The following is a 17,956-nucleotide window of genomic DNA, read 5'->3' as shown; positions in this document are numbered from 1 at the left end:
GTAGAGAGGAACTGAAAAATAAAAATGTGAAAAGCCACATACACAAAGAAATAGCCTCTTGATATGAAAGCCAAGCTCTGTCAAATGATAAAAAGAAATCAGATGTTGGAACCAACTGTTCACACCTCCCCCAGTGCAGCAGGTTAATGCGGGAGCTGGCCAATGTGTGAAAGAACCAGCAGAGCAGGGTCCCCGGACTTCCGTCAGACCCATGGGGATTCATCAACGTCAGCCTCTGCCTCTGCTTCTGCCTGCACCCCAGCCAGCCCTGCCTTTGGCACCTGAAATCACTCGTTCGTTGGAGCAAAACACTTCATGCAACTAATCTAGGTGCAACATTGATGCAAATCTACAAGGGAAACAGCATGGCATCTTTGCAGATATGCAACTCCATGCTTCAAACCAGTTTTTTTCCATTTTTGTTGTTGTTGTTAATCTTCACCCAGGGATATTTTCCCATTGATACTTAGAGAGAGTAGAAGGGAGAGGGAGAGACAGAAAAACATCGATGTGAGAGAGACACAGAATGGAACCCTGGGTCCTTCAGTCCACGGGTGGACGCTCTATCTACTGAGCCAAACCAGTTGGGCCCAATTTATTCCCTTTTAATCACCCTCTCTTCCCCAGGTTTCAAGGTTGGAACCCCAGAAAGTAAGACACTGCTTTGCACCCTAAATTCACAGCATCAAGGCACATGGTTCCTTTATAGTTTGCTTTAAGTTCAGTACCATTTCATTTCATAGGAATTACTGACCCCCAGTGCACACAGCTCCTGCCAGTTTCAAGGCAAGTGGGGACCATCTCATCAGAAGGAGAAGCAGTGCCTACCACCAGCCTCGTGTCCCACGATAAAACCTTGCCAGGTGAAGTTATCAAGATAAAAAATCCTTCCGTACCTCATTTTTACTTTAAAATCCCCAAATGCTCATCTGGGATCATCCTCTGTTGGCATCTTCTGTAGCTTTTTTTTGGGAAGAAGGAACCAAAAAGGAATACTGACTTGTCCCAAATGCCCCAAGAGCTGCTGGTGACAGGAAATTTGGAAGGGCCATTCCTGTCACTGTGGGAGGGGACATCCCTCAGAGGAAGCCTGGAATCGGTGTGACTCACGGGGCGCAGGCACTAGAGACCCGTTTTTAAAAGAAGTTGCTACGATAAGCAGTCTGGAATTCACCCACTAAAGGACAGTCTGAATTATTTTCCAACCTGGTTTTCCGTTGGAGGCTGTGTATACATGAAAGAAGACATCTGACATCACCATGACCCGGTCTACAAACTGGCAGGGAAGGAACACTCAGTGTAGATTATCTGGATTTGAGAATCAGTTCTTCTGTAACCCACTTCCTGGGCTTTTGGCAAGTCCCTTAACTGGGCCTTAGTTTCTCCATCTATAAGGCTGGGATCATTATAGCGACACGATCTGCTTCAGTTGGGCTGCTATGGACAGATTTTTAAAAATTCTAATTAGAATGTGTGTCTGAACATGTTTTATAGAGTCAGAAAGGTTTCCTTAAACCAGTGATCGCCAACCTTTAGGACCTCACGGACCACTAGTGGTCCGCAGACCACCAGTTGGCAAGCGCTGTGATAGACTGTGAAATGCTTTGCCGCCTCAAAGGGTGTTGCTTACTGGGTGAGAGCTTAGACCCATTCTGCCTGGTTCAAACCATAGCTTCTGTGTCTGCTGACAGTTTCGTTTCTCATCTATAAAATAGGGGTAATAATGATACATGTCCCACAGTGTTGGTGAGAGGATTTAGCATCGTTCCTGATGCATAATAAATGCTTACTATAGTCACGCAAACTACCGTTGGATTCTATAGATCAATTCTTTCATTCCCCCTTGGTCCAGGCATTATTCTGTAGGCACTCTACACAGTGTTCTTAGTGCAGTTTAAATTTCAGTAATGTCAGAATTAGAAATGATATGAGCTTATTATCAATTATCATTTGAAAGTCTATTTAAATTTCATTTACATTTAGTTTTATACATTTAAAGAATAAATTTTCAATGTGTGGTTTTGGTCAACATTTGCCATCTGCAGTCGGAGGAAGCTCTGTTGCTTAGACTGTTTCACACAACGAACAGTTTGGGGCAAAAGTAATCAAAGCAGATACTCAACATTGCAAATATGTGGTCCTAATGTCCATCCTAAGAGTCTGGACGCCTCTTGTCGGCCACTACCGAGGATTTGAGGGTGCACATGTGAGCACAACGGCAGGGAGGGGGCAGCCACATTCCACACACAAATCCTGTGTACAATAGCCGACTCAGTCCTACACTCTTATACGATAAAAAAGAAAAAATGAGAATTCTTGGAGGAGAAATTCAAAACCAATGGCAACTTTCAAACTAACCGAAGCTTCCATTACATATAAACTTACACGTTAATTATGACTATTTAAATATTGGCCTGATCTTTGATTTCATCTATGAGCACCAACTGCAGGCACACTAGAATTAGCCTCCTAATTGGTCTTAAAGGTTCAATTATTTAATACCACATTCCTGGTGAATCTCTGTTTCCTAAGAGAACCATACATGAAAGGCTATTTCTAGGAGGTTTAATCTTTGGTGATTCTTTGATTAGCATTTGAACAAGAGAGAAAAGCAAAGCCCTCAAGAATGCTTCTTTATCATTATCCCCAAGATCAAGGCTAATAAAAATTAGCTTAAGTTACATTTCTTTCAAAACTTAAAGTATCTTTTTAGCAGAGAAAATGATACAATAAAGCATGATTGTATGTCTTTAACTGTCCATGGTATCCAGGACTTACTGTTTAGGCTTCTTGTTGTCTACAAAAATAACCAGGAGTAAGCCTTTATTTCCACTTGCAAAATCAAATATTGTCTTCTAGGGTAATTTGGTGACAACTTATTAAACTATCAAAAATTTTGGCCTACTGGTATGCTGTTAAGTATCTAATAACTGAAGAAAAAAATGAAAGTTCTTGCTTTATACCTGAACAAGGAATCAACTTCCCAGGAGGGGAGGGAAAACCTAACCCAGGTGGCTGGCCCCAGATGAATGCAGGGAGCAGTTAGGATTCCAGTTTTAAGGAGGCTGTGGTGCAGCATGAAGCTCAGCCAAGCACTCAACCAAGAGGGAGTCAATAACCCAGGAAAGAAGAAACAGATGCAGGTGTGTTGGTAAATGTTGTAAGAGGTTGCCTTTATAGCATTTGCCAATTTCCATGGTGTAAATACTCCCTCTGTGGCCAATTTCAAACTACCAACATGACATCACTACACATGGAGTTGGCAATAGCTGTGCAGTAGAATACAATTATATAGCATTGCCACCAGAGAGACATAACACATGTACATTACCTCAAGGGCATAGAAAATAGTAAAATGTAGCAAAATAATTTGAAACTGATGAATTTTGAGTATTTCTTACCTTTGTTTATAATATAATTTACTTAATTCTGAGTTTATATTTAATCATTCACAATGGCTGTATTTAACAACTGTCTTGCAAAATTCGGGAGAATTTGACCATCAACTTTCAGGAGTCAGTAGGAGCTGATTCCAGCACACCACTGACTCAGGGCCCCATGGAGGTGGGAAAACTAAGCACAGAAAGTCAAGAACCTGCGCACAAAGGGCATTAGAAATCACCCAGCCAGTGAGCTGAGCAGAACATTGAAAAAGGGCACCTGGGGTGAGATGTGAGGGAGAAAGGTGAGTCGAGGATGGAGAAGGCAGTCCTCTGAGCTCATGCTATCTGTGTATTGCCTCCCGGTAGCTGCCCCTCCAGAGGACTTGCGAGTGGCTGGTATCAGCGACAGGTCCATTGAGCTGGAATGGGACGGGCCGATGGCAGTGACGGAATATGTGATCTCTTACCAGCCGACGGCCCTGGGGGGCCTCCAGCTCCAGCAGCGGGTGCCTGGAGATTGGCGTGGTGTCACCATCACAGAGCTGGAGCCAGGTCTCACCTACAACATCAGCGTCTATGCTGTCATTAGCAACATCCTCAGCCTTCCCATCACTGCCAAGGTGGCCACCCGTACGTACCATTTCCCCGTCCTGCTTCATTTTTCTTTTCTCCTCCATGAGATCATGGGCATTCATGACAGTACGCAGTGTCTTTTCTTAATTCTTCAGGGATGCCTGCAATAGTCATTGCACTTGAGGGGACAGTCTTCCGGCATGACCCCCTTGGGAAAGGGTATGCCGATACAAAGGCACTTCGATGAACAGGCTTTCCAAACTCAGGCAGCTTCCATCAATTACAGAAACAAAAGACAAAAAGTACTTTATTGAGCTCTTTCTTGTTCTAAGCTAGATCTGTATAGAGGTCAAGGGAAGTTATGAGAATTCTACAGGCTTTGGTTCTAGTTAGAGATTAAAACCAGGAGATCTGAAATGGGACATATGATATGCGTGCGCTAAAGGTGTGTTACAGATGGTAAGTGTATAGTAGGGTGGGAAAATAACTTATTTAAGATCACAGCTGACAACACCCACTTCTCATGGAGCATTATTTCCTGGTGGTCTTTTGTTTAACAAAATATCTTGATAGTCCATTTTGATTATAAAAGTTGAGGTTCTAGAACAGGGGTGGGGAATGTCCAGCCCAAGGACTGTATAAGGCCTGCAAAATCATTTGGGGTGAGTTAATTAAACATTTGACTAAATGCAGCAGGCTAATTTTTAAGTTGATAATTTTGTATGGCCTGCAAATGATGTAATAAGTACCCAAATGGCCCTTGGCAGAAAAAAGTTCCCCACCCCTGCTCTAGAACATAGTTTAGAAAATTTCAATGGGGAAAAAAGAGGGAGAGAGAGAGCAAGTAAACTGCTCTCGTTAAGAAATGGGCATTTTCCTTTTTCATTTATAACAAGGGAAAACTCCTATAGGTGTGTCTCTGTATTTTGTATGTTTATTTAAGCACAAATTTTAGAAGATTGCATACCAACTATTAACATTGACTATATTAAGGAGGAGACTGGGAAGGAGTTAGGAAGTCACTGTTATTTTTTTCTCTTTATACACCTCTGACTTCTTAAATCATTTCCAATGCCACTTCCTGACTCTCAGACACCAGCTCAATTCTGACACTACCTGGAGTAAGTGTCAGATCCCACAGGTTTAGGCTCAGTCTCAGGGGATGGCCCCCACTTCAGGTCCCAGCTTGTCACCAATACTTCTGACCCCCTGGCTATAAACTCAGGGGGTCCCCACAGCCTCCCCCTTAGATTTGATAATTAATGATGACAACTCACAGAACTCAGGAAAGTGCTTTACTTACCAACTTACTATAAAGGACACAACTCAGGAGCAGCGAGATGAAGAGGTGTGTTAGGTAAGGTATGTAGGGGATGGGCGTGGAGCTTCCATGCCCCCTTGGGTACTCAGCCTCCCAGTACCTCCATGTGTGTACCCCCGGAAGCTCTCTGAGCCCCCCCCTGTTTGGGGTTTCTTATGGAGAGTTGATTATGGAGGCACAATTGATTAAGGCATGGAGGTTGGGAGTGGGGCTGAAGGTTCCAACCCTCCCATCATGCCTTGGTTTCTCCAGAGACAGGCTATCTGGGGGCCCAGCCGCCAATTATCTCATAATCACACAAAAGATCTTATTAGTCCAGAGATTCCAAGTGTTTTAGGAGCAGTGTGCTAGGAACCAGCGACAAAGACCAAATATTTATTTTTAATTTTTATTGTGGAAACTATTACATATATCCCCTTCCCCCCTACCCCATTGACCTCTTCCAGCCTGCCCCCGCCCCCAACCCTAGGACCTCGCCACCCCATTGTCTGTGTCCATGGGTTATTCATATATGCATGCAAGTTTGTTGGTTGATCTCTTCTCACCCACCCGCCCTTCCCTGCCTGCCCTCTGAGGTTCCACAGTCTATTCTGTGCTTCTATGTCTCTCGGTCTATTTTTGTTCATGATGTCACAGAGATTTTAGCAGTAGCGCAGAACCAGAACAAGGGGTGACCATGAACCATAAGCTCTTGGGTCATAAATGAAACTTATCACCAAATATGAACTAAGAGATCGGGGCCCATTTTATGTTCATCTCAAATGACAAGATAGTACTTGGGTAACAAATATTGTGAAAGTTCAGAAAATGGGGAGGTCAAAGGAGAAAGAGTTGGCTTGGAGGTTTCCTGGAGTTCTCAGGATGTGGACTGAGCTTTGAAGGATATAAGGATAGAGACAGGCAGAGGGGACAGGATTTAAGAAATCCTCTTGTCCCTTGCTTTTCAGTTGATAAACATCCTATTATCATATTGGACTCTTCTTGTGAGCGATGACTGTTAATGTGCCTATAATTAGCTCTGTTTCTCTGTTTATATCTGACCTTTTCCCCCCCAATCCCCCTGGTGCCTGAGAACTAGTCTTAAATATCCACAGTGATGGTGCAGAGGCAGGTCCCCATCTGCGCTGTCCCCACCTTGCTCCGGGATGAGTCACCACAGCGAGCGCCTGGCCCAAGTCCCATGCACTTGCCTTTGGTCCTTGTGCACATGCAGTGATGAGCTTTCCACCTCCTGTGGCATTTCTTATGCCACGTCAGGGCATCCCCTCAGGCAAGCTCCCAGGTAACAAGGACAAAATCATGTCGAGGCACCTGACGTGGCTTCGAGTTGGCTCAGAATCAGTCCTGCCTTTTAACCAAGAGACATGAGGGAGCTTCTGCCCAGGAAGGAGGAGAATATCCCGGGAGGGGCAAAGCTGAAAGGGAAGCAGGCTCCCCACAGAACTGAGAAAAGGCACGCGGGCATGTTCCAGGGCTGGTGATGGGAACTGCACCAGGGCGAGCATGCTGCCACCTCACTGACCTGTCCACGTGTGTGTCCATGTGTGTGTGTGCGTGTGCATAGGAAAAGGAAAGAGAAGAAGAAAATAACGAGGTAAGGGAGGCCACAGTGATGAGGCAGAGAAGAGAGAAATGATAAATGAATCACTGGAGAAAAGGAGGAAATAGTCAAATAAGAGCAAAACCCCAGAATCTGTTCTTCTCCCTTGTGTGTGACTTTGCTTTGATTGTGGACATGAAATGGACAGTTCAGGCCTTCCTACACTTTCTTATTTGAGCTAACAATATATTCTTCCTGCCCATAAGAGGGTCAGGAAAAGCATCCTTGTCTTCATTCTGCAGTGGGTATGGTCCACACCTCTAGTCACCTCACTGTGCCTCCTCCCTCTTCCTGGGTGTGAAATGGGAACACTCAGCCATTCTGTTGCCTCTCTGGAATCCTTAAAGCCGCCAAAGATAGCATTCAGGTTCTCCAAAAAGGGCATTATGTTTAATGCCAAGATTTACCACGTTAGTAAGGGAAGGAAAGTGTGACTTTTGTACTTCAATAACATATTATGACTAGAAAGCATAAACAAGTATTTATTAGATTGGGTTTGTTACGTTTTCATGTATTCCACCAAGACTTGGCACCAGCCCACCCCTGCACCTGGGACCCACCGTGTGTGTGTGTGTGTGTGTGTGTGTGTGAGAGAGAGAGAGAGAGAGAGAGAGAGATAAGATTGGCATGGGAGGAGCACACCCAGCCAGAGCCCCCAGAGATGCTCTCTGTCCCTGCCCAGGACCCTATGACATGGTCCCCACATTGCTGTGTTCCAGATCTCTCCACTCCTCAAGGGCTGCAGTTCAAGACCATCACAGAGACCACCGTGGAGGTGCAGTGGGAGCCCTTCTCCTTCTCCTTCGACGGGTGGGAGATCAGCTTTATTCCAAAGGTAACCCCACCTGTCAGCCCGCTACATGGTCTTCTGTAGAGTGTCCACACCCTCCACGTGGGATCTGGGACAGCAAAGAAGGCACTGACCCATAGCTCTCTACACCACTGAGGACACAAAGGGATGTTCTGTGGGTGTCTGGGCTGTACGTGTGGTGAGGGGCCCTGAGCCCAGCATGCTGGCTTGAGGTGACAGAGGATGGATGTGGGAAGCAGCCACCAGCCCCGCTCTCTGCTCAGAAAGCTCTGGGGTTTCATGGACTGTGATTAGTGAGCCTGAACACACCTTCTGAGACCTGGGGCTTCTCTCTAGGACATAAAAAAGCCACCTGCGCCAGTCACGTGGTCAGCGCTGCTTTCTCCTGTGCACACAGATGCACCAGAGTCCGCTTGCAAGGCTTCCGTCTCTCACGGCTAGAGGTGCAACACAAAAACACCTTTTGTAACCTATTAATTGAGCAAGATTTCCCTTAAATTACATCATTCATCTTTGAGTTAAAAGTATCCCAAGATGTGTTTCTGTTCAGTAAAGTCATATTTTATTTTCCTAATCCTAAAACGAACATTTCCACGTTGCCAGCGGTACCTGACTAGTTGTGGTTTTCCAGAGTTTGGTGACCCCACTGATGTTCTTCCTACTATATCACTCATAGGGGTATAATGTTTAATCAGACTCCTTCCCTCTGGCTTCATCTTTCAATATCAAAGAGCATTTTTTCTGTCATTCATCAGACTTAATGATACATGACACATTGTTGGCTAATAAGACTGTGATTTCATCATTCTTAGAGGCATGAGCTGTTGGAGCTACAAAAGACCTTCAAGTTCACAGAGTAGACCCCTCATTTTACATCCAGTTCCCATAGTTTATAGAGACAGAAACTCTGTGAACTTAAACTTACACAGCTAGTTGATGGCAGGCTTAATCCAGGAGCCCAAGTGTCCACGGCTCTGTCCACTAATCCAAGAGGCCCCCCTCTGCCATGTGGATGTAGTCATGTCATAGCAACCTAAATACATCTAAACAGACATTCTGTACAAATATTTTATTATATGTCTTATTTGTGTTCAAATGACCAGTAAAGTTTGACAGGCAGATGAGTTTATAATGCAGAGAAAATCATGCCACCCTAACGCTCAGGCAAGAAAAAAAACTGTGCCAGCCTTGCCTGTTTTACATACAACATGTGACAAATAAGAGGGGCTGGCTAGGGCATGCCAAGGTCAAACACATTGCCACAGAGAATAATTGTGTGATCTGTGGGTTGGGGCCACTGAGCGGCATGTGTCACACTGATTTCCAAGAGTTTTGCTCTGAGGAACATACAGGGCACTCTGGGTAGCATGAAAAGAGACCAAAGAATAGAGGAGAGGAGCAGTGCCACAGAACAGTCCTCTTGTCCCCTCAATTTCCAGGGACACACATAGAAAATGTATAATAGACAGATAGGTAGGTAGGTAGATACTCAATCTGGGACCCAATGTCATCATGTTGATCTTTCTCATTTTCCCTTCTACCATTTTTCTCCTTCCTCTCTCCTTTGTATTATTCTTCGTTCCATACTTCCTTTTTCTCTTCTCTGTACTTATAGTTGGTTGTGTCACTGACTCCTAACACATCTGGGTGAAGAGGAAACAAGACATTGACAAATTTGCACCCTGAGTAGCACCATGAGAAACTCCAGACACAGCAAAATACAGCTCTGCCTCATTAAAAAAAATCTGCAAACATCTTAGTTTGGAAAGTGTGTGTGTGTGTGTGTGTGTGTGTGTATACACAGAGCTGTTTACACTCATACGCAACTCTTATATATAGCCAAGAACATGCTCATCAAGATGAATGCAAACTGTAACCATCAACCTTCTCATCTTTGGCAAAAGCTAAGCTACATCACCTCATGACTAATTTTTATTGGCAAATTCAGTAGACTCAGGAAAGGCCAAAGAAATGTTCTTGAAAATTGGTTTTCTCCGTTTGCCAAAGCCTCCTATAGGGGTGGCCTTCTCCCTGAGCCTGGTGAGACTCATCCCTGGCCCCAGACACTCGGCTGTCCTCATGGAGGGGAGAGGAGGAGTCCCCATTTTTAAATCACAATTCACAAACAGTGGAACACTTTTCTCTCCCAGTGACTTTTGTTTTCTCTGCATCTCCCTTCCCCGACCCAGAACAATGAAGGAGGGGTCATTGCCCAGCTCCCCAGCGATGTCACATCCTTCAACCAGACTGGACTAAAGCCTGGGGAGGAGTACCTTGTCAACGTGGTGGCCCTGAAGGAGCAAGCTCGGAGCCTCCCCATCTCGGCCAGCGTGGCCACCGGTGAGTGCCTCCTGCCTGTCTCCCGAGGCTACCCCTGGGTCACTCACAAGGAGGAACTTCAGACTTGTCGGAGACGTAGAGACAAAGGGGGCGAGGACATCTCCCAGAGCTGAGAACAGCATTGGCACCTGCAGATGGAGATCTTCTGCCAGATGCTAAGCAGAACCTCTTCCTTACTGCTTCTTGCAAGCATAGGAATTTGGGAGGGTGTTCTGTGGGGAAATTCTGTGTTAAGATGTCCAGTGTTTCTCCCAGTCTTACTCATCAAGAGGTCTCATTTGTCAGCTCCTAGTATCTTGAGCTTTGGAACCTACATGAGATTTAGAGAAAGTCATCCAACCCTTCTTAATTCACTTTACAATGACAAATAAGAACTCTGTCATTGACTTGACATGAGGATTAAATCAGATAATGCATGGAAAGTAATCAGCACTGTGTTGGTCAGAGTGAGTGCTCAATACCTGGTATATACACATGTGCTCAGAGAACACACTTAGACATGAGAGTGTAGGCAAGCGTCCTTAAAGACCAGGAGTATAGGTTGGGTCACTGTTCAAGGTGAACTTGTTTATTATTTCCTCCCCACAGCTCCTCTCATGCAAGATCTTTATTTCTAGGTTTGATTCACTCACTGCATCGTGTTTTGCCTTATCATTTCCTTGGCTAACAAAGGCTGTAAATTAGCAATTATAATGCATACGTGTGTGCCCTCACCAAGAATTTTTCAAAAGTTATAAATAGCATCTGGTATCATGTTTGTTCTGATTTTAGGGATGGGAGGAATTGAGACTGGAAGGTTAAGCAACTTCCCCTGTGAGTAAATGAGATAGGCGAATATTGGTACAGCTTTATTTTTCATAAACAGAAATTGACACTGAAGAAAGCCAGTCAGGAGTCCAGGGCAAAGGCCGAGTTGGCCAGGATAGGGAGCCACAAGGCTATGTAATGAGACACATTGTGTTAGTGATTCATGCTTTGCTCATTGGATCCACACTGAGCAGTATCAGGTGCTGAGCCTTATGCTCGATAGAGAAAACACTGGTTTAAAACTGTTGTGGAGTTAGATTATGTTCCAGCAGAGCACTGGGGTTCCATGGCAGCATCCCGAGGCCAGGACGAGGGGACATCCAGGCCTCTGACCACTCCCTCCAGGCGCGCCACACCCGCCAACCACGACAGCTTCACTGTCATCTCTTGTACATTTTGTACAGTCATTTAAGAGTTTGTGCTTTAATTCCTCCTCCCAAAAAGAGGCTTTTAAACCAGAGTTCTAGACCAAGTGTGTTTTAGAAGAAACTGCACAGCCATGAAGCCTGCAAGTGCTCTGCAGGAATCTCTCCAGATGCCGGGCGGGCTCCACATCTTTGCTCCCCAAGGTTATCTGGAGCCTGAGGTTGACCTTTTCGTCGCGTGTGTAGATTCTCCTTTCTGATGTGGAATGTTCCTTCCTGTGATTGGATAATAAGAAAGCGTTAGTCGGAAGCAAAAGACGATGAGAAGGCAATGGTTCATCAGAGGGCCCAGGACATTACAGTTGCAGAATGTTTTTCTTCCAAAATATAGGGTGTTCCCCCCAAATGTACACTCACACTTTGAATAATTATAAAGGCAGGATTTATTAAAATGCATTTTATTTTCAACATTGAGCTATCAGCTGTTACAGTGTGTATACATTTTTGGGGAAACCCTGTATTGACAGCACTTACAGAAGGTAGTCCAACACCAACTTAGTCTTCTCCTTAATCCACATTTTTACATTTGCAGGATTTTTTGGTTTGGAAGTTTCTTAAGAGGAAAATGCAAAGTTCCAGACCTGAAAATGTGTGATAAAGCTAGGGAGAATTGTTTTTCCAAAAGGAAAACATCCTAGTTAATATTTTGGTGTTGTGTTCAGGGTCGTGAAGAAATGGAAAGAAGAATAATTATTCCAGTTTACTTTCTGAGTAGGACCTATATTTGTTTAGAATTTGGGGCCCAAGTTGAAAGCAAGCTGACCCCTCCTGGCTGGGATGGGATAGCTCACGAAAGGGCAGAATCCAAGAGCAGAGTGGCGCAGAAAGTACGGTTGCTCCAAACCCTGCCTGCTATTTTTAGAAAATGATTGTTTAATTATTTCCTTCTGCTAAGGTCTGACCTACACTAACCCCCTCCTGCGAGGCTCCAAGGCCTCATCAGGCTCTCAGACTGGCTTCTTGCAGGCAGGTCATTTTGGGAATGCAAATTACAAGACCTCCTGCAGCTGGAGCACTCAGCTACACAGTCACACTCTCACAGGGACAGAGCGTTAAAGCCTAGGGTTTGGGGGAAGGAAAGAGTTGAAGGACAAAAGCCTTACCTGATCATTTGCATTTCTGTGACATCTTTCTTTCTTCCCCAAGAAGTTCCAGTTCATTGGAACACTTCCCCTTCCTTCTCCTAGATACAGGGGATCGCCCATCCATTCCTCCCATTCATCCAGCGCCCATTTCCTGAGTGACTACTATGTTTCAGGCATTAAGCTTATATAGCAGGTAGGAGACCATTTAAAAATGGCTCAGCTTACCTAAAACCCCTAAGTACAGCAAGCCTAAAACATCTGGACCTGTTCCGTTCAATCATATTGTTACCCCAGATATGAAAAACAAAACTGCATTTTAACTCCAAACCAGGTGGCACCACAAAGGTCTGCCGATTTTCATTTGGGCTTTTTGTTACTAGGCCCCAAATCCTAAGCTGCTTAATAGAGAACAAAACTGGCTAGACCCAGAAAGCGGGTGGGGCGACCAGGGAAAGGTCCAACTCGGCAAGACTGAGAGGCTTGGGTCGGACTGAGACTGGACCCAGGGAGACACTCCATCTTGGAGACAGCAGGAGGCGGTCCAGCGTGGGCAGGTGACAAACCAGTCTCAGGCTCTCTGGTAATGAGGAGGTAAGCTTTCTTAACGAGCTGAGGCAGGGAAGAGAACTTACCAGAAGGACAGTGTCTCATGGAACCCCCAAGGACAGAAATGCATGGGGGCCTCATGAAAGACTTGAATCAGAAAATGGAGAATTGGGAATCGAGTTCCTGTCTCTATCTAGACGCTCCTCTGAGTCACTCATTTGTGCTTCTCTCTGTACTTCTGCTCCTAAAACTCTGTCCCCAGTTCCCATGGGGATTCTCTGCAACACCAGCGGGGTGTCCGGTGTCCTGCAACTCAGCTCCATCCTCTCTGCCCAGGGAGAGTATCGGCCACCACAGGGGAGGGCTCAGTCCGCAAGGCTGGCCTCCACTTTAGATGCCAGTCGCTCTCATGGTCACACTCAGCTAAGCAGAGTCTCTAATTCTAGTTCCAAACCCTTGAACAGTATTAACAGTAATCAGCTCCAGTCACTGAGTAATTCAAAGTAGGCCTAGTGGCCTTGCAGACATACCATGAGGAGTGAAGACCATTTTCCATTCTCCTCACCAGACCTTTCTCTCTGTTTTCCTTCTGTATTCTCTCACCTTCCCCCACACCCATCATCTAATTCAGTGTGCACAGGATGAATGGTGGGACCCCTAGGAAACCAGCCAGGTTTTCGAGGGTAACACCACCCCACCATAAGGTCCCTCAGCTGCTCAGTGCCACCGTCCAGGGCTCATGAGCGGCTGCGTGTGACCGCAGTGGCCTTCTGGCTCAGGAATGTGCGAGAGCAGGTGGGGAAAATAGCCCACAAGAGATGGGTCCAAAACCAAGGTCCTCTTTTGTCAGAAGAGCACGTTTCCCTAGAAGGCACGTTCCATGTCAACAATGCAAATGTCTGTTGGCTGTCGGTAGCGTCTTAGCAGCTGTGTTGACTGTGTTGCTCGCATGGCTGAGCAGGGACATCTTTTGGATACTCCTGATGCCCCATTTGGCAACTGTGTTGGAAGTCTCAGGTGTTTAGATGAGGCTGGTAATTTCATAGATCTTTCCTCAGAGCTGGGCGCTGGGGCTCATGCCAGAAGCTCAATTCTCTGTCCAGACAGAAGCAGCCCTGGCCCTCTCAAGCCAGCCAAGATGGGAAAAACTCAGCCTGGTGACAGGAGATGCAGGAAACTGAATTCCGGTGTCAGTTACCCTGCTTCCAAACTGCATCCTCCGAAAAGAGATGTCTCCTTACTGTGCCTCCTTCTCCCCATCTGTGAAATGGGATCATAACACCCATCCCTTCCCTGACATTTCTCAAACGTCCTTCTGTTTGACCCTTCTCCTTCAGTCATTGACGGGCCCACGCAGATCCTGGTGCGAGATGTCTCCGACACCGTGGCCTTTGTGGAGTGGACTCCCCCTCGAGCCAAAGTCGATTTCATCCTCCTGAAGTACGGCCTGGTGGGTGGGGAAGGCGGGAAGACCACCTTCCGGCTGCAGCCTCCCCTGAGCCAGTACTCAGTGCAGGCCCTGCGGCCCGGCTCCCGCTACCAGGTGAGCGTCAGTGCCGTCCGTGGGACCAATGAGAGCGAGGCCTCCACCACCCAGTTCACGACAGGTAAGGCTGCGGCGGGGCAGAGGGGTGACAGGGGATGAGCCAGCAGTGGTACCGTCATGGCAAGGATGGTATTCGTGGGTGAGAGGATGCGTGCTGGGGCACGCAGGTCACCATGGTCATTGCAAGAAGGAAGCATGGGATTTCGGGGCCCCTGGTGACAGCTCGTCACAGAGGAGGGCCACGCGTGTACCCTCCTCTGGTGGTGGAAGCCATGTTCTCGTCCCGCCCATTACCAGCCAGACCTGGGACCTGCTCTAAGCCTCGTCCCATGGCTTCACCTTTTTCGTTTGAACAATATAAATTGTCTTGAAGACGGTTACACATCCATATGACGAGCCCAAATGGCAGTTTGGGGAAGGGGCCCTTTTATTGCTGCTTGCAGAGATTGGTGTAATACTTCTGTAAGTCCATCATGACTGCATGGCATGATGGCACCCCCTGGATTTGGAAGGACCCTCACCTGAGATCCTGTGTCTGCCATTCATTTGTAAGTGTGACCTCAAAGGCTAGGGGCAGACTGGCTCCCTCCCACAGACAGCGGGCGGAGTGAAGCAGGTCAGTGTCCCTGTCTTGTGATGATGCCAGCCCCTCCACCCCCAAAACTGTCGGGACTCTTAAAGAGCTTCACCGACAGCCCACCCGGGAAAGGCCCGGCCTCTAGGGGAGCTCCCCGACTCTCTTGGAGCCCATGGCTGGACTCCACCCCACCCAGGTGCCAATCAGATTTGTTACTGAACACTCCGCAGCAACCCAAAATCACTCAGGGCCTCGCGTGCAGAGCAACCTCCATAGTGACCCTTCTGGTGAATTCAAGGTCAGCCCTTCCTGCCCCACCCCACACCCCATACACAGAGCACCGACTGCTCAGGTGCTGGGGCCTCCCATGGGCCACAGTCCTGCGTTCCTTTTAAAATTTAAAACAGGTTTTGTTTGAGACGTGGTTTATTTGTGCTTTGCTCGGATAAGGAGTTCAAAAAGGCAGGAAAGGGGATGAGAGCCCTTGAGCAGCAGATGAAAAGCAAGTGCTTGATGTTTAGGTTGACAAGATGGAGGCAGGATTGGCTGGTGGCCCAGAAAAATTCCAATCAAGACGATTACATTCTGCTTCCGGGAAGCGGCCCTGAGTCTCGGCTCATTGCTGCATGAGTCTCTGTTGCGGGTTGCCTGGCAGATTGGCAGATGTTAGGAGGCTGCCTTCGCAATGCGGCCTCAGCCCACACCTCCAACCTGCCCCTCTCTGCTCCGGGGTACAGGGGCGTGGGGAGTGTGGGGATAGGGAGAGTGAGCAGCTTTGCCCATAAGCCCTCAGGGCTGGGGGTTGGCAGGTGCCAGCGGAATGATGAGTGTGCCTGGCCCCACGCGGTAGGGCCCTCAGTCATTTCAGAACTCCGCTTAAATTCACATTAGCCAAAGTGCTTTTCCAGGTGATGGCTTCGACACCAGGCGAGCACTAATTGCACAGACAATTAAAACAGAGATTTGCTTCCTGCGTGGTGAGTGGGATGTTAGGGCTCCTCAGAAAAAGCAAAGAGCTCAGATGGAAGCTCGCTGAGGCCAGTGGCAAGAGAGCGCCAGCCCGAGAACACCAGAGGCCTGTCTCTGCACCTCCCTGCCCCACGGTGGCTCTGGTTCTAGTTTCAGGAAGTTCCTGAGACCCTTTCTGCCTGGGACCCCTCCCTCTGAGCACATCCCCAAAGCACTGAATGCAGCCATCACGGCGTTTGGCCAACCGGCAGCTACTGCTTTACCTGAACGCACAAACCCCTGTTGAACGCTGTTATGAGTTGAATTGTGTCCTCTACAAAGATGTGGAAGTCCTGATGCTCAGTACCTGTGTATGAGACCTAATTTGGTTGATCAAATAAGAGGTCATTAGAATGGGCCTTTTGCCAATATGACTGTGGGAGAATTTGTCATGAACTGGGGGAAGGAGGGAATTTGGACCCAGATGGACACGCATACGCGGAGAACACCACGTGAATGATGAAGGCAGGGAACAAGCCATAGGTTGCAGGCAAACCAGCAGAGAGAGGCACGGGACAGACTCTCCTTTGCAGCCCTCAGAAGGAAACAACCCTGCCAACACCCATCTCAGACCTCTAGTCCATGGGACAATACATTCCTGTCGTCTCAGCCCCAGGAAACTAACGCAAAGGCCGTGCCACCACATGGGAGCCACAGCCTGCTCAGCAGTAAGAGCATCTGCCACCCTCCCTCCACCTCACCTCCAGGACCAGCTGCTTTTAGGCGAAGCTGTTCCTGTCCCTGAACCACCTCCTCCCAGGCATCCTTCAGAGCCCCGCAGCTGGGATATTTAACAAGGCTTTTATAACAGCTTTAAGGGAACAGACAAGCCAGAGAACTGCCAGTATTCATCCGGGCACCTCACATGCACTCACTGAACACCTACTGGGTGCCAGGCACTGTCCCACGCACCGAGGCTACAGAATAAGTGAGCCAGACAAGGCCCAGGTTCTCATGAGTTACATTCCAGTGGGGACACTGGACAAGGAAGAAGAGAAGAAACACACAGGCCATTTCAGCCATGAGCATTATGCTAAGAATCGAAACAGATGACGTAGAGAGAAGTTCAGAAACATCTGTCTGAGGAGATAAAGATTTAATCAAGACCTACGTTACCTAAGCCAAGTGAGGATCCAGGAAGAGCATTCCAGGCAAAAGTAGCAGCTGGTGCAAAGGCCCTGAGGCAGGAATCGGGTGATGTGTCTCAGGGGCAGGAACAGAGGCAGCGCAGCAGGAGCACAGTGAACAAGGGGAAGTGTCACAACGTGTTGTCTGCGAGGCAGGGGGCTGATCGCACAGAGCCTGCCGGCCACCCTTAGAGTTCCTAATAGGAAGCGAGAGGCAAGTTTTCGGCAGGGAATCACTGGGTTTACTTTACGTTTTAGGGATTAGATGTGGCTGCTACCAGAGCCCCAAGCCCCAGGTTACCCCTGGGGCCCCCACCGGACATCTGCCTTTGCCTTGCCCCTGGCTTGCTGACAAGTGGCTGGGAGCAGCCCAGCAGCCAGAGGTCAGGCTTCAAGACCATTTCACTCCACCAGGCTTGACCTCTTCTGACATCATGGACATTGGAAATGTCTGGTCCCTGATCACAGGGCGCAGGCCTTAAGGCAAAGCAAACAAAAACAGTTTCCAAGGTCTGGGATTTTTGAAAGGCAGGTACAGGACTCAGCCTGAGCCCAAAGCCTCAGCATAAGCCTCAGCTATTGTTACTGCAGCTCCATTCAGCCCGGTCCAGTCCCTCATCCCAGCCGCTCCTCGGGCGTGGGACTGAGCGCTGTGGGGTGCAGGGAGGTCCTCCCACATGCCTCTCAGTCCAAGCTCCTCTCTCCACCCAAGTGCTGTGGGAGTAACACACAGCCCATCGAAAAGGCGCAGTTTCCGATGCTAAAGCCACACTGAGCAAGGAAACGTTTCTCAGAAAAAGTAGCTGC

At 47.6% G+C, this 17,956-nt stretch overlaps 1 protein-coding gene across 1 annotated transcript in view; it reads left to right on the top strand.

Moving 5' to 3' along the window:
* Positions 1–17,956, top strand: part of TNR (tenascin R) — a 334,378-nt gene that overhangs the window by 276,484 nt on the left and 39,938 nt on the right. The window contains exons 5-8 of the mRNA XM_006767025.2: positions 3,750–4,013; positions 7,597–7,712; positions 9,878–10,028; positions 14,229–14,498. Coding sequence (XP_006767088.1) covers positions 3,750–4,013; positions 7,597–7,712; positions 9,878–10,028; positions 14,229–14,498 — 801 coding nt within the window. The remainder of the gene's footprint in view (positions 1–3,749; positions 4,014–7,596; positions 7,713–9,877; positions 10,029–14,228; positions 14,499–17,956) is intronic.

This window comes from Myotis davidii, unplaced genomic scaffold (genome assembly GCF_000327345.1).
Source record: "Myotis davidii unplaced genomic scaffold, ASM32734v1 scaffold580, whole genome shotgun sequence".
Classification (NCBI taxonomy): Eukaryota; Metazoa; Chordata; class Mammalia; order Chiroptera; family Vespertilionidae; genus Myotis; species Myotis davidii.
The sequence above is the reverse complement of the archived record's forward strand: the minus strand, read 5'-3'. Positions and strand labels throughout refer to the sequence as shown.